This window comes from Phalacrocorax aristotelis, chromosome 17, assembly GCF_949628215.1.
Source record: "Phalacrocorax aristotelis chromosome 17, bGulAri2.1, whole genome shotgun sequence".
NCBI classification, from domain to species: domain Eukaryota; kingdom Metazoa; phylum Chordata; class Aves; order Suliformes; family Phalacrocoracidae; genus Phalacrocorax; species Phalacrocorax aristotelis.
Genome location: NC_134292.1, coordinates 3,475,136 through 3,490,299, shown reverse-complemented (window position 1 = coordinate 3,490,299; position 15,164 = coordinate 3,475,136). Strand labels below are relative to the sequence as shown.

Below are 15,164 nucleotides of genomic sequence, written 5' to 3'. Positions count from 1 at the left end.
AAAGCCCAAGAGTATGTTTAGTTTTTACCCTTCAGAAGCTACCTCTGAGATTATGCACCAGCTTCTATGTAAATACAAACTCAGGGGTGTAGTGTGTGCATCTGTCTTCAGGGTAAGGATAAGGTAAGGATAGACACCTTCTATATGTTCTCATATAGAAAAGAACAAAGTCAATTCCTTCCAAGAGTAGTACCATATATTAAGCTACATAAAGTTATAAAACAGTCTGATTGGTCTGAAAAAGATACAATACAAGAAGGCCAAATTCAGCAGAAATACCCTGGCATAAAACTGACCTGAAAAAAGGAAGGCAAGCCCCACATTGTCAGGAGGTTGCATGAAGCTAGTCAAGAGACTCAAAAATAATTTTCTCCCTGATCTTGTGAAAGACGGCAGTTTTAAATGAGAGCTTATCATGAGTTTTTACCATGAGAGGTAAATATACGCTTATGTCTGTGCTGTATCCAGCATTGATACCAGCTCATGGTTCTGCCAGGTGTTTTGATCATTGGTAATGAACACAGTATGAATTAATTGACAACATAGGGGCACCAGTGGCTCTTCCTTCAGAAAATTTCTTGTAGACAATATCCACTGCCTCTGGGCTTTCTTACAGACTTTTGCAACCTCCTGTGATTGTGAGATGGCCAGAGCTTGCTCATGTTTGATTTCCCCAAGCACATGTTACTCAGCACAGAGGGTATAAAAGTACACATAAGAACTAACCAGAATTAAAACAGCAAATGTAGTAGAGCTTGCTTGTTTCAGTAATGCTTTAAGCAGCCTGGCTTAGGGAGAAATGTGTCTGGCACAAGGCATTTGCCTTGGGCTGTGTCCTGCTGCAGGCTAGAAGTCCTGTGCTTTGAGAGTCCTGAGTGTGAGCTGGTAGCAGATTGCCCATTGAAACCAGACAAATGCAGCTAGACAAAGGAGGCTGTGCAGGGACAAACAAGAAAACAGACATCATGGGTGTCCTGCCTAAATATGCAGTGTGCTCTCTTTTCATTAACTTAATGAAAACAGCAGAAGATGCCCTGCTGAGGTTTTCCCTTCCCTTTCTGGGTCATGCTCAGCACCCGGCTTTTCAAAATTTTCCCTTCTGGGGATTTCCAATTGTCAGAATTTTCTGAGCCTTTCTGTAACGCATCAGGGATGTCTACAGAGAGGAAGAAACCCCAAGGCAGCTATCACTGCTTTGAATTTTGGCTCCAGCTCCAAAATAACATGCCAGCTTTCATAGGCTTAAGCTGAAAGGGAAAGTAGAAGAGCAAAGAAAACACAACCTTTTCCTTTGGATAGAGCAATAGCTCTAGTTTTAGCTTCTCCTAAAACTGGAAGCTGACTTTTCCAAATGCCCCAGAGGCATTCAGAAGAGTTCTTTTGCATCTGCTTTCGTGCTCAGACCTCAAAGACACATGGCTGCTTCTGGAGGTAAAGGGAAATAGCCATAGCTTTAAAGCTTGTTTTCTTTCTTGTGTTTCCTTTTTTTTTCTTTCTTCTTCAACATTTTGACATGCTTCCATTGATTTCTTCCCCTTAGTACCTGTCTGCTTGTAGCAAGCTTGTACTCAAACCCTCTTCTCCAATGGCACCTTGGAGTGCTGCCAGCATGAGCAGAGAGAAGCACGGCATTTCTGAGCAGGAGGCGGTCCAGGGCTGTCCCCTTCTGACCAATGTTGTTTCCCTCCTCAGGAGTGCACCCAGAAGTTGGTGAGCTAACCGTTTCCGACATTACTCCTGAAAGCTTCAACCTTTCTTGGACAACCACCAATGGGGACTTCGACGTCTTTACTATTGAAATTATTGATTCTAACAGGTTGCTGGAGCCCATGGAGTTCAACATCTCAGGCAATTCAAGAACTGCTCATATCTCAGGGCTTTCTCCCAGCACTGATTTTATTGTCTACCTCTATGGGATCTCTCATGGTTTCCGCACACAGGCAATAAGTGCTGCAGCTACAACAGGTATATAAAACCTACCTCAAAGCTAACTCTCCTTTCTTCTAACTATTCCTTAAAGGTTGTGCCCCTTTTCCTGCCCTCAGCTTCCACGACAGTCTACCCATTGCCAAATCCTCTACCTCATTGTTTGACACCTTCTAAGGAAGACCTGCCGGAGACATTTTGAACTGTGAATGTTAATCCTCCATCCCATCCAGCAAAGTCAGTCAATCATATTGTGATGTGATTTCGTTCACATAATAAGCTTGCTCTTGTTCAGACATTAAGGTAGGGGCAACCTCTGACACAGAGGATGTTTTGCTTTGAGAACCAAAACAAATTTCCCAAGAACCAAATGGGAGGCGATTCGTTACGTTAGCCTCGCAACATGTGTTTGCATCTGTCACACAGCATAGAGGAGGCACTATTTCTCTCAGATAAGCTGATTTATATCCTGATTCTCTAAATAGATTTCAGGCACATCCCAGTCTGTGACAGCAGACTCCTACAGGCAGATGCGTTGCTTGAATTCAACTTCAGAATTCAGTTTACATGGGATGAGAGATTGAAAGAGCCAATTTGACTTGATGTTGGTGAATAAAATAGGTAGGCATTTAGTTGTTGGCACATTGTGCATCTCATTTTTTCAAGGAAAGACAGGGAAATCAAATGTTTGATGTGTTCTAGCCAATTACAGTATGAAGATGGAAGGAGAGGACTAAACTATGGAAGCAGAAAGCACATTCTTATAGTAGTCAGATAATAGCTCACTTTATGATCATTTAATATCTCTACCAAATTTTGCCTGCTGACATGGTCTTAGGAAAAGTTTTCATAGCAATATATTAATGTGGCCAATGACATTAAGCAGAATATAAAATTTCATCGATCAGATAATACAGAGTTGCAGTTTCTAGCATCAGATTGTGAACTGCCTCACTGAATCGTGGGTGACACGGGCATGGTGACTGCAGGCGTTGTGGTGTGTAAAACATTGAGAAACACAAGGCTAGATGATTTTTGTGACCTGTGGCTCATATGAACTCAAACTTCTATATTATTTTATTTTGTTGCTTTGGGTTTTAATAATTGCAATACATTTCCGTTTGTTTTTCTTCCCTTAGTAGAGGAACCTCTCCTTAGCAAACTCACTGTATCAAATGCTACCTCAGACAGCATGTCACTCACGTGGGAAGCACAGGACAATGCCTTTGACCATTTTATTCTAGAAGTCAGAAATTCTGACTTCCCTTTGGACTCCCTGGTGCACACAGTGCCAGGGGCCTCCCGGCGCTATGTAGTCACCAACCTCAAAGCTGCCACTAATTACACTGTCCAACTCCATGGTGTAATTGATGGGCAAGGTGGTCAGACCTTGACAACACTGGCAACCACAGGTATTTCACTGTTTCACCTTCCAGGTTTGCTTTTTTCTCTTCTGTCTTTTGCTGTCCACCGAACTGCTCTAAAACATGGCTCCAACTCATCATCGTTCCTTTAGTAAATTATAGGGAGCTCATTATGAGGGGAGGCTGAAATAAGCTGGGCTTGAAAGTGCTTGGAAAAAGAGAGATCTGAGACAATGGAAAAGGCTGAAAAAGTGCCCCCAGCATTAAGGGAGTCAGTAGTAAACCATGATTGGTTTCCTTATATATACACTTATCTGCAAGTTCTGTGTATATATAATTTACTTGCTCCAGATGGTTAATATTTTTCACAGAGTATCTTTGCACTTGATCTGGAAAAACGTTCTTGTTCGTCCCATCCTCAATTGCTTTGTTGTGGCTGGGAGTCCTTCATGTCTTTATCAGCCTGGAGAGGCACCTGCATGTCATTTTGGTTCCTTGTTCTTAAAGCCAAATGTTTCCGGAGGCATTTGCATCTCTTGTGGGAGTTTCATGCAGCATGATAAATGACCAAACAAAAATGCATGGAGTGGTCTGGCCACCTTGTGCTGGTTCTGACATCCTTCTCTGCCTAGCATTTTTGTGTGTTCCCGGCAGAGAGCAGGGCTCAAAAGGGAAGTCCACCCTTTCTTTATGGTCAGCCCACCACTCTGTCACTTGCATTGCTACCTTTGAGTCTGTCTGGTTTCAGAGGATGTCAGAGCTTTCCCTGTGGTGATTCCAGGATGGCAGGAGACTTGCCTGAAGGGATAATTTTGACTTATTTTGCATGTAGTGTTCTTTGGAGTCTGGGTGTCATGATGTGAATGTGCCTGACTGGATGCAAGTGGCATGTGAAGGAATGTGGTCATTTCAGGATGACATTGGAAAGGATCGGTTTGTCCTCTCTGACCTGCATGCGGGGCTCACGGCTCCATGTTCGGTTTCACTGGGTCCTCCACCCAAGCCTGTTTGCTTTGTGGATATTCTCTCATCTCTTCCCCTGTCTTTGGAAGTACCATGCTTACATGGTGACATCTTCACTGTCAGCCATGAAGGCATTGACGGTCACTGGTTGACAGCATGACAATAGCATGTGTCCTTAATTGGGGCCACTTGGATTCACCTGTTCCTAGACATTTCCGGAGAAGAAGGTGGGCTATTATTTAAAAGTCTTGCAATGGGGAACGGGAGTAAAAGTTGGAACATCTTGTAGCAGTTCAAGTTTTAGTTAAGAAAAGGATTTCATTCTTTCACTGTTCTCTTTGTTGGTGGGATACATCTTTCTTACTTGTCTCCCAGCATGAATCACCTGCTTAGTTATTTTCCTGTATCTCACTGGCTGCATTTCCCAAGGTGTTCTTGGTTTATACTCAGTTGGCAAGAGAAAAAACAGAAAGTCAGCCCCGAGAACAAACACAGGAATCTCTGACCACCTGAATGCCAGGTCATGTTTGTGCTCTCTCTGTGCTCTAATGAATCATTAATGATTTTATGCTAAATGGAATAACTTTAAAACAGGACGGGCGAGGAACCCTCCCCGTCCTATAGTGTGGAGGCGGAGCTTCTCCCCTGGCAAGGGTGAGATGTGATTCTGAATTCCCTCTAGCACAAAAGGAAAGTCTCTGCTTCTTAAAGAAGTGCCCTGATCACTGAACAGTCAGAAAGGAGAGCAACAGCAGTGTTGTGGGTTTTTTTTGTTCAGTCTATTAGGTATGCTCTGATTTTGCCTAATCAGAGGGTGAGGAACACCTTATCGGTGGAATCCAGGGAGGTTTTGGCCTGAGATTAGTGCTGAGATAATCACTGAGGACTGAAACTCCTCATAAAGTTCAGGGCTCAAAAATAAACATATCTACAACTCCAGGCAGCAGAACACTAAACAGATGCTGAACTGGGATTTCAAGGTTGTCTGTTTTGGACTTACCTAATTCCTGCCTGAATCCTACTTTATCTACTTTGGAATTGCTGTGGGTTTGTACTCCCATCAATTTCTCAGTGTGGAGTTCCTGCAATTTCGATGGTTTTACCAGAGGGCTGTATGCTGTTGGTGCTTCTGTAAATCAGACCCACATTTCATTAGAAAAATTGAGGGTTTTTAAGAAAATTGAATGAAAAAATACATTAAGAGCCAGCACTAATTTCAGTGGCTTCTTTCCAAAACCTTACAACATAGCTGTTGCAATGCTCCATTTCTTTTTTTCTTCAACCACTGCAAAACAAGGCTAAAATGTTCAGCCTTATCTTTAAGCATCTATAAACCTCCACTGCTAATTCCCCCAGCCCCCTGGAGTAATGCTGTCTCTTCACCTGTGTTCCTTTCTCCTTCAGAGGCTGAGCCACAGCTGGGCACGCTCACACTCACAAATGTTACCCCTGACAGCTTCAACCTCTCATGGACCACAAGAGATGGGCCTTTTGCCAAGTTTGTAATACACATTAGAGATTCCTATGCAGCACATGAACCCCAGGAGCTTACAGTGTCGGGAGGTGCTCGCAGCGCTCACATCTCAGGCCTGCTAGATTACACTGGCTATGATATTAACATTAAGGGGACCACCAATGCAGGTGTTCACACAGAGCCCCTCACTGCTTTTGTCATGACAGGTACCTGCTTAAAAGTTTGGAGTCTATTTATTGGCTTATAAAAATATATATTCCAGCATGGATTGAAAAAAAAAAAAAGAGTCTCTACAGCACTGAATATCTTGTCCAGCAATGATGCTTTTGTTGGTAAACGTAGTGCAAGGATGGGTCAGACCAGCCATGTTGACCTTAAAAAAATTTCTAGGAGGAGTGCTAGTTTAAAGTGAGTTTAGAGGCCTCTGGAACCTTTCTCCCATGTCTCATAATCTTTTTTAATTCCTGAAGTTTGAGGGGGAAAGTTGCCGAATACTCAGTAGTTGCATCTGAAGGATCCAGAGAGGACTGCACTTTAGAACACGTCCTGCCCTGTGATGTCCTCTCAACACATCCCTTATGTCTGAATATTTTGGCCAGATTTTAACTGGGATCGGTTGGATATCACATGCCTTCTAGACGATAAAAAAAATACCACAGAGTTCACCTTCTATGTATTATGTGGCCAGTATGTGCTACTAAGGCTTGTCAGATGGACGCCCTAAATAGGATTAACGGAGAAATTGAGGCCTTTTCCTTTTTCTCTTCTCTTCATTCACACGCAGTGGGAACACCAGCTACAGTAGCAGCATCCCTTGCAGCATCTGAGCTGTTAGTTTCTGTGAGAGGCAATGTCCATGATCATTCTCCTTAAGGCAAATAGTTGCACCAGCTCTGACCTGCCCCCGATGACATTTAGTCACATAGTTAGAAGCGATCAGTTCTTTATTTCAGAAACCTCTGCTCTTCTGCCTCACCAGAGCACAAGGGCTTCCTTTTTGAAAATAAACCATGGACATCAGTATTTTGAGAGGAAACTTCCCACAGCTAGGTAAACATGTGGCACACTCTACACAGCAGAAGGATGTGCCAGCAGTTTACATGAACCTGCTGGCTTTAGAGCGTTGGTGTCACTCAACACCTATCCCAGGAAAATAATTTCAGTATTTTGGGGTCATTATTTGTTTACCCACCCTCCCAGAGACCAAACCAAAATGTGAATCTTTGGGATTGCTTGATTAGAAGCAAGTAAGCTGCAAAAATTACTCCAAATTGAGTAAATTTGAGCTGAATCTTTGGCACACAAATGTGTAAACATCAAAACATAAGGACTTCCAAATTATAAAACTTTAGGAGGGAATTTTTATGAGAAGTTCTAACAGAGCATTAATTTCAACAGTTGTGAAGTGTCAAAAACAAATCCAAAACCCTTTCCCAGAGAAAGTTTTGTGTTTAACTAACTGGTATTTGAGTGATTGGAAGATGGAATGAGTCAACAAAACAAGGTTTGACAAATAGTTTAGAGAAATACTAGCAATGCCTGGGATCCAGGATCAAGGCCAGGGCTTAGCAGAGCCAGTTGATCTTCCTATTTGACTTGTCAGATTTTGAGTGAGCAAAATACACTGAGAAACTATCTTGTGAAAATTTGGCCTATTTCTTTTTCAGGGACTTGGTGGGAAAGTTTTGAGGAGTTGAACACAGCCTCTAAACTTTGACAAATGTCATGCTGATATGAAAAAAAAAAAAAAGACCCCTCACTGGAATTTCTTTAAGTTGTCAACATAGCACACTAGCAGCTGCCTGTGAAGCTCTTTGGACAAATTATTGTCTGTTCTGCAGTCATTAGCCCCTGCCCTCAGCCAGTGCAAACTCTGGCTACTCTCCTATCCCCTGCAAACAAACAATCATGCAAGTATTTAGTACTTGCACTGGCTATGACCCTGACTGATTAATGTTCTGCTTCTGGCAGTCCTTCTGGCATCTCTGACCCCTCCACCACTGAAGGGAAAAGCTGGAAATACTCATGTGGAGTAGAGAGGTAAAGAAGCAAAATACAGGAATTGTGAATGCCGAAGTTGCTTGTCCCTAAAGCACCGATGGCGGAGACAGGTGGAAGGAAATGAAAGCTTTATGCACAGTATTTCTAAAGCAGCTTTGGTTATAACTGTCTTACAGTGCATGTGTAACAGAAGAAATGTGCTTACACAGTGAGCTCGGAGGGAATTTCAAAGGAGCTTGTGAGATGAGGTGCTGAGACACCCTTGATGGAAATTGAGACTTGAGCATCTAACTTCTGGAGGCTCCATTGAAAATCCTAGTCTTGTGGTCCTGGCTATGCACTTCTATTAAATCCATACTTCGGGGAAAAATGTGATTTATGTTTTGTGGAATCTGTGACACTTTCTAATTTGCAATGTTTTTCGCTTCTTTTTTCTGTGTGTTTTTGCACCTTCCCTTCTTTTAGAGGCCATGCCCCCACTGGAAAACCTAACTGTCTCTGATATTAACCCTTATGGGTTCACAGTGTCGTGGATGGCATCGGAGAATGCCTTTGACAACTTTCTAGTAGTCGTGGTGGATTCTGGCAAGCTGCTGGACCCACAGGAGTTCCTCCTTACGGGAGCCCAGCGGCAACTGAAGCTTAAAGGCCTTATTACTGGCATTGGCTATGAGGTTATGCTTTATGGTTTTGCCAAGGGGCACCAAACAAAGCCCCTAAGCACTGTGGCTGTTACAGGTATTTTAATGTGAACAAATTGTTCTCTTCCACCCTTTCTCTCTTGCTTTTCTTTTCACATGGAAGATGTTTCATGCAATCCATTTGCAAAGCAAACCTTGGCATTTGCATCCTTTTCTGCATCGTGGCTACACATAACTCCTCATGATTGATAGGTTCACCAATGACATTCCGTTCCTTTTAACTTGATGTTTCCCTTTTGTCTTTGCGAGGGATCCTGTAGAGGCGCATGACGTGGGTTGCTGGGTGAAAGTATCTGGTTTGGTCATGCAGGTATTTCTAACTGAAGTCTTTAAAGGAAAATGGTTGCATGCGGGAGCTCATCTTGTTAACAGCTGCTGGGCACATCAGCATTCTCCAAGTTGCCAACCATCAGGACCTTCAGGAAAAGTCATGGTTTTCTTGCCCATGGCCTCCTTTCTTTTGCTCTGTGGGGGTTCTACCCAAAGACCATCGAGTGTGATCATTGCCACCCATAAAGTTGACATCTCTCTCCAGGAAACCTTAGCTCATGTTTTCAACCTCATCATAGCTGCCGTTTTCCAGCAACCCTTGAGCTTTCTTGAAAAATCATTGCAGACTGATTCTCTAGCCCCATAACCATTGAGTCTCATCTGCATGTTGCTGTCTCTGCAGCAGTAAAGTTGGGGGTTACCTGATTTGAGGTTCACAAGAAAATAAATAGGAATATATTTCTGTAGAAAAAAAGAAGTGCATTGGAGATGCTGTAAGATAGCAAACACTCCAGTAGCATTTCTCTAGGTAATGATGCCTGACCATACTGAGCTAAAGATATTTTGCAGGTAATTAATAACTTACAGCTCCTGGGATCCTTTTGAATGGGTTCTTCCACTAAAGACAGTAGGTCTTGCATTTAGTTTTAAGTGTGCTGTCTAAGGGATATGAATATTCAGTGTTCCCCTTTGCTGCTTCAACATTTGTTTAATATCGAAGTAGAGGATACATCTGATCAGAAGCATCACAGATGCCAGAAGTGCATGAAATAAGGGGCTTGCATGAAGAAAAAGACTTTCAAGTGTCTTGTATGTTGTCCTCCTAACAGAGAGAGACCTGACAATATTACAGGCATGCCTGCAGTTCTATAACAAGAGCTTGTTTTTATCATACATAAAGGTTTCACATAGGTAGCGAGGCAGAAATGCACATGGAACTTTCTATTAGCATGTGTAACTTTGCATGTCAGAGGCAAATGGTATATGTCCGTGCAGTGGATTTGCTATTAAAGAGTGAAAGTCTGAATGGGCCTGCACACACTCACATATATCTTCTTCAGTATGTGTATAATGCTAACAGTCTTTTTTTCCCCCCCCCAATAGCTGGCAGATTGTTTCCCTTTCTTTGAACTGTGGTTGGATTCTTGCAGTGTGTTTTATCCAGACCTCAGATAGGTCTCTAATGAACTGATTAAAAAAATCATTTCTTTTTCCTACTGCCATTTTCTCCTTTTTTAGAAGCAGAACCCGAGGTCGACAACCTTCTGGTTTCAGATGCTACTCCAGATGGCTTCCGTCTGTCCTGGACTGCAGATGATGGGGTTTTCGACAGTTTTGTTCTAAAAATAAGGGATACGAAAAGGAAATCTGATCCACTGGAACTCATAGTACCAGGCCATGAGCGCACCCAGGATATAACAGGGCTGAAAGAGGGTACTGAATATGAAATTGAGCTCTATGGATTTAGCAGTGGACGACGTTCCCAACCCGTAAATGCTGTAGCAACCACAGGTATTGCCTTTGCAGTAGGAAAAGCGTAACATGTTCATGCCTGTTTCTTTCAGCATTTCTCTTTTTCATAGCCACCTTGAGCTGTTACTGAGGTTTTCGGACTGTGTCCTGCATGCGCCTTATCCAAATTACTGGTTCAATATGGTGTAGTTATTTATACTCAATCATCTCAGATTCCTTAGCTTCATCCCTGTCTATTTAATATGGTTTCATTTATTTACTTTCATGATCTGGAATTAGGCAGCAGAGTCCAGCAATTAAAGCACTGGCTTTGAGGGCCAAGAAATATTGTCTCTGTACCAGCCTTTTTCAGTGATTTCCTACGACTAATTACATATCACCACGGCAGAACAATTCACCTCCCTAGAAAAGAGGTATGACAAAATGAATTTGCAAAAGCTATTGAGAAATTTATGTATGGCTTGATCAGCAAAGGACTAAGCACCGTTAACTTAGACTGCCTTTACTAGGAACAACACGTGTTCAATAATTCAAAATAAACTTTCTTGCAGAATCAAAGGTTTGAACTCCCTCAACACAAGTGGCTGCCTATGCTCATTCTTGTGTGTCAAAAATCCTGATGTCAATTAACTTTAGTGACTTACCCAGGTAAAATCATCCAGAAGAAAAGATGCAGGTATGACTGCCAATTCTGGCCATTTTGATTTAAAAATACCAGGGACTTAATTCTCAATTGCAACATGCCAATTACACGAAGCTGGAGTTCTTGCCTTTCCTAGTCTCACATTAATGAAGAAACATTGCAAACATAACTGCAGATGAATTCTGTCTGAGGTTAGACTAAAACTATATAAGTTTCTGAAAAATCTCTGCCAGAACTGAGCTTCATTTTCTCAGTGCCAGAGAGAAGAAGAAATTTTTGCTATTTATGACTGGAATATTTTTTCTTCTATTATTTTTCTATAAAAATATGCAGATACTAGTCAAGTAAAAAGTTCTCAAGGCTTAGGTTGAATTCCTTAGATTAATTTGAACAAAAAAAGAATAAAAATTTGAAGCATTTCGTTTTGGTACTTTTGAATTAAGATTTTCATTTTTTTTTCCATCAAAATCATGGTTTCATTTTGAAACATATGTAAATCTAAAGCAAATGAAGCAATGTTCTGTGACCCAAATTCATTCTTTTAAAAATTTTGAGCTTGCTGATATGAAAACATAGCAATTTCAAATCAACCCAATTCCAGGAGGAGGGGAACGAGAAGGGGACAGGTAAGTTCAGTGTGTGAGGAAGCCAACAGAAATGCATAAGAGGCATTTGCCCAGCTGTGGCAGTGTACTCAAGGCAGCGCACTGAAAAGGGACAAGAAGAACTCAGTACTGAGCAGCTTCTCCTGAAATAGCAAGGCCTCATGATTCACCCTAGTGTCTGTGGTGCCAGTTGTTAGCATGGAAAGGCGCATTTCTGACCAGCTCCGCTGACTGCCATCACATCCCTTGAATAAACAGCAAGGGCATATATACACTCACCCAGACATTTACATGAAGCAGAACATGCATCCATCACAAGCCTTTCTCCAGGCTCACGGGGGTTGACTCATAATGGAGAGGGATGTTTAAAGTCAACTGCACTTGCTAGCAGCATGTCCCCATTTTCACTGACTTCCAGGATACTTATGGTAAACAACTAAGAGTTATCATTTTCCTCATGACTACATTCTTATCCAGTTCTTTCAGGAAGATTTAGCATATGTCACCTACTGAAGCCAATAGCCCAAATGATGTTTGGCAGGTATAAATAGCCCATGGATAATTGATAATAGAGTTGGAGCCACAAAAATCCAGCTGAATAATTCAGGCTGCAGGTTATACTGCATTGGGTAGCTGGGCCACCAAGGCATCTAACTAATTTATTTTTTAGGAGTTGGTTATTAGACAAACATGTCTATTTATAGCATTTCCAGTCTGGTTGCAAAGAAATATTTCTACCCCTGAAAGGGGTAGCTCAGACAGACTTATATTCAGCCTTACTTTATTGTGGCCTGTGTACAAGTTAAGAGTGAGCAAGGAATAAATTAGCTAGAAAGCCTTTAGCTTTAGTAGAGGAGATAGTAAAATAACAGTTGGAACAAAGCTACCAAACAGACCAGTAAACCTAAACCAAACACTACCAAGGAAAAGCAGGCAGGAAAATATTCTAGATTGAAAATCTTGCTCTGTGTTTATCACTCACAGCTTCCCTCTTCTTCCCTGCGGGGGCATGTACCCTTGTACCTGCTACTTGGGTATCATGGGTGCTTTAGCAACCTCACAGGAAGGTTCTCCATCTCTCATACAGCTAATGGGGAATGATGCTGGAGGATAATGCCAATTACCTGTATCAGCCCAACAGGTGAACTGAGGTTTTTTATAAGTGACGAGACAGAAGCACGCTGGCCATTTTTTATGCCTGCTTAATTCTGGCTTTCAGGTGGCTCAAGAAGATGGTTTCATTTGCTTCTTTTTAATTTCCCTGTGCTCAAAGGTACCACCTTCTTACACCTCTGGGACTCATTCCAAGACTGATGCTTGCTCTGATGGTCCATTATACTTTCTTTGCCAGGTTTGCTCCCAGGAAAGTAGCTGCAGTGGGCAGTTGGGGATGTGGAACTCTCACGTAGTCAAGGCTCTTACTACTGCTGTTTGTTATGCGTTCACCTGGTACAGAAAACAGGCATTAAGCCCACGGAAGTGTGCACGGCAGAGCGAAAGTGGGATGGATTGGCTACTTTATTTTTTGGGAAAGGCTGGAATTCCCCATGTGTATGAAAATCAAGTGCCGGTCCATCTCTTTGGTCTCCAGAGTCACCACTAGCACTTGTCACCGGTTGCTAAGGGCACCTACAGTGTGAAGCAAAATCAATGTGATTTTCACTTTTCTCTCTTTCTCAGGTTTTCTTTATGCTCTTCTGTTTCCTTCAGACCGTACCTAAATCAGTAGCCTGACTAACCCCACCTTGCTTTATTTGTTATCTTTAATTCTTTTCTTTCTTTGGCTTTTCCATGTCAGCAAACCCCATAAATGCCACATGTCTAGTGAGCGCCAGAGGAATAATTTACATTTCTCTTGAGAGCTCAGTTGTTTTCCTTTCCTTGCCTTTCAGTTGATTTAGTGCATTGCTGCTAGAGCTTTGGGGACACATGGAACAAACAGCCCTCTTACTTCTTCCCGCAGACATGTTCTTTCCAAACTATTTCAAGCACAGTCACTTTTTTTCTCCTCTTGCCCCCCTTCCCGTGCCCTCAGCCTGTCTCCACCACTCTTAGTGTGGCTGATGTTTGGTATATCTCCTCTTTGTGCTAATGGCCTACTCCATGTGGGCTGTTTAACTTTTTAACACATCAGGGTTGTTTTGGTTACAGTCAAAAAGGCAAACTGGAAGTGAGATGCTCAATGTAAACTTTTAAGTGTCAGGTCTCTTTACCACGTCCTTCCAGAAGGCCTTTCCATGCTTGTTTTGCAGCAGCTTAATTGAGCCTTAAACTGGAAAGTTTCAGATACATGTTGGTTTGCATCTTAAGACTGGGTCATTTTGGCAAAACTTGGGCTTTGTTTGCCTAGCTTACTGAGCTTATTAATTTATATGGGCAAATGTAGTGCTCAGGTTTATACAGGGAAAGGCTGGGTTGTATGACAAAGAGCTGCAGGTGAACCACAAGTACCTTCCTCGTGATGGTTGTACTTGGATGTCCTCTGGGTGGATGTGCATGAATGTACTAAGAAAAATCATGGTCTCAGATATAGACTCCAAGAAGAAAATCTTGTCAGTTCTAGTTTGTAGACAACAGAAGTTACAGGCAGTCAGTGCTTGAGACGATGGACCCCTGATGAACTCACGCAACTGTGTCCAGGTCATTTTTAGCCATCCTATAGTAGAATCTTTAGGCTCTGGAAGAGACATCTCTCTACTGCTAAGGGCTGCCATTGCTATGTGTCACAGATAGGGCTCTAAGACTCAATGGAAAGTCTAAAAATCATCCAAGCGAAATTGGGGTAGAAAAAATTATAAATACAATGTCTCCTGGGTAATAAAATGGCATTCCTGTAAGTATTCCTCCATACTCTTCCATAACACTGAAATCTCTGTTACTTCTGTGTACTTGATTTGTCTGCGGTATTTTTAAGCTATGCATGACTGTAATGTTACTGAAAAAGGAAAAATTAGACCAAATAGATTGTTGCTGACAGTATCTAATAAAACTGTTAACTCTTTGGTACTCCCTGCATTGGTGGTGTTTAGGACAGAGTCTGACAGTGTCAGCTCTTGGGATAGAGGGATAAGACAAATCAGTGTTCCAGCACTAAGGACTGATTTACCTTTTCTTTCTATGTGGTGTGTTTGTTCTCTATTCTCCACTGACAGTTGTTGGATCTCCCAAGGGAATTTTTTTCTCTGACATCACGGAAAATTCCGCTACAGTCAGCTGGACACCCCCTAGCACCCATGTGGACAGCTTCCGGATCTCCTATGTCCCTCTCACAGGAGGTGAGTAACTGCGATGAGGGACAGGGAGGAGGATGGTGAAAGGAGAGCAGAAAGGGTTTGTTTGGCTGATATCCATCTCTCAGTCAATCTCCCAGGTGGTCTTACACAGATTATCTTTTTTTTCTTCAAACTGCTGACCAGGAACATGGGTGTGCATACATGGCCCCACTAGCCAACCTGTCTGAGCAGTGTCCCACGTCCCATGGACAAGACTTGTAAGGGAGGTCAGAGCTCAGTGCTGGAGTGGTTGCATCCCTAATAGCACCACGTTCACGAAAATTTCTGTTCCTGCTGAGCCTCCTAAGTGAGGATTTATTTCCCAACTCTCTCATTATTTTGTAGGTACTTTATGAGATAAGCATATTTGAAAAGATGGCTCTTGGAAGTAATAGTTGTAATCCATGGTTATAATAGTTTTCCAAGGCAGTGATTTTTCTTAGTACTCCCCAATGTTGTTTCATTCCATCCA

At 42.2% G+C, this 15,164-nt stretch overlaps 1 protein-coding gene across 11 annotated transcripts in view; it reads left to right on the top strand.

The window, feature by feature from the left end:
• Window positions 1–15,164, top strand: part of TNC (tenascin C) — a 72,442-nt gene that overhangs the window by 45,606 nt on the left and 11,672 nt on the right. For 6 of the 11 annotated variants that reach the window (XM_075112275.1, XM_075112273.1, XM_075112284.1 and 3 more), the window contains 6 exons: window positions 1,693–1,965; window positions 3,066–3,338; window positions 5,658–5,933; window positions 8,194–8,466; window positions 9,939–10,211; window positions 14,573–14,695. In XM_075112275.1, coding sequence (XP_074968376.1) covers window positions 1,693–1,965; window positions 3,066–3,338; window positions 5,658–5,933; window positions 8,194–8,466; window positions 9,939–10,211; window positions 14,573–14,695 — 1,491 coding nt within the window. The remainder of the gene's footprint in view (window positions 1–1,692; window positions 1,966–3,065; window positions 3,339–5,657; window positions 5,934–8,193; window positions 8,467–9,938; window positions 10,212–14,572; window positions 14,696–15,164) is intronic. The other 5 variants (XM_075112280.1, XM_075112281.1, XM_075112279.1 and 2 more) reach the window with 4 other exon arrangements.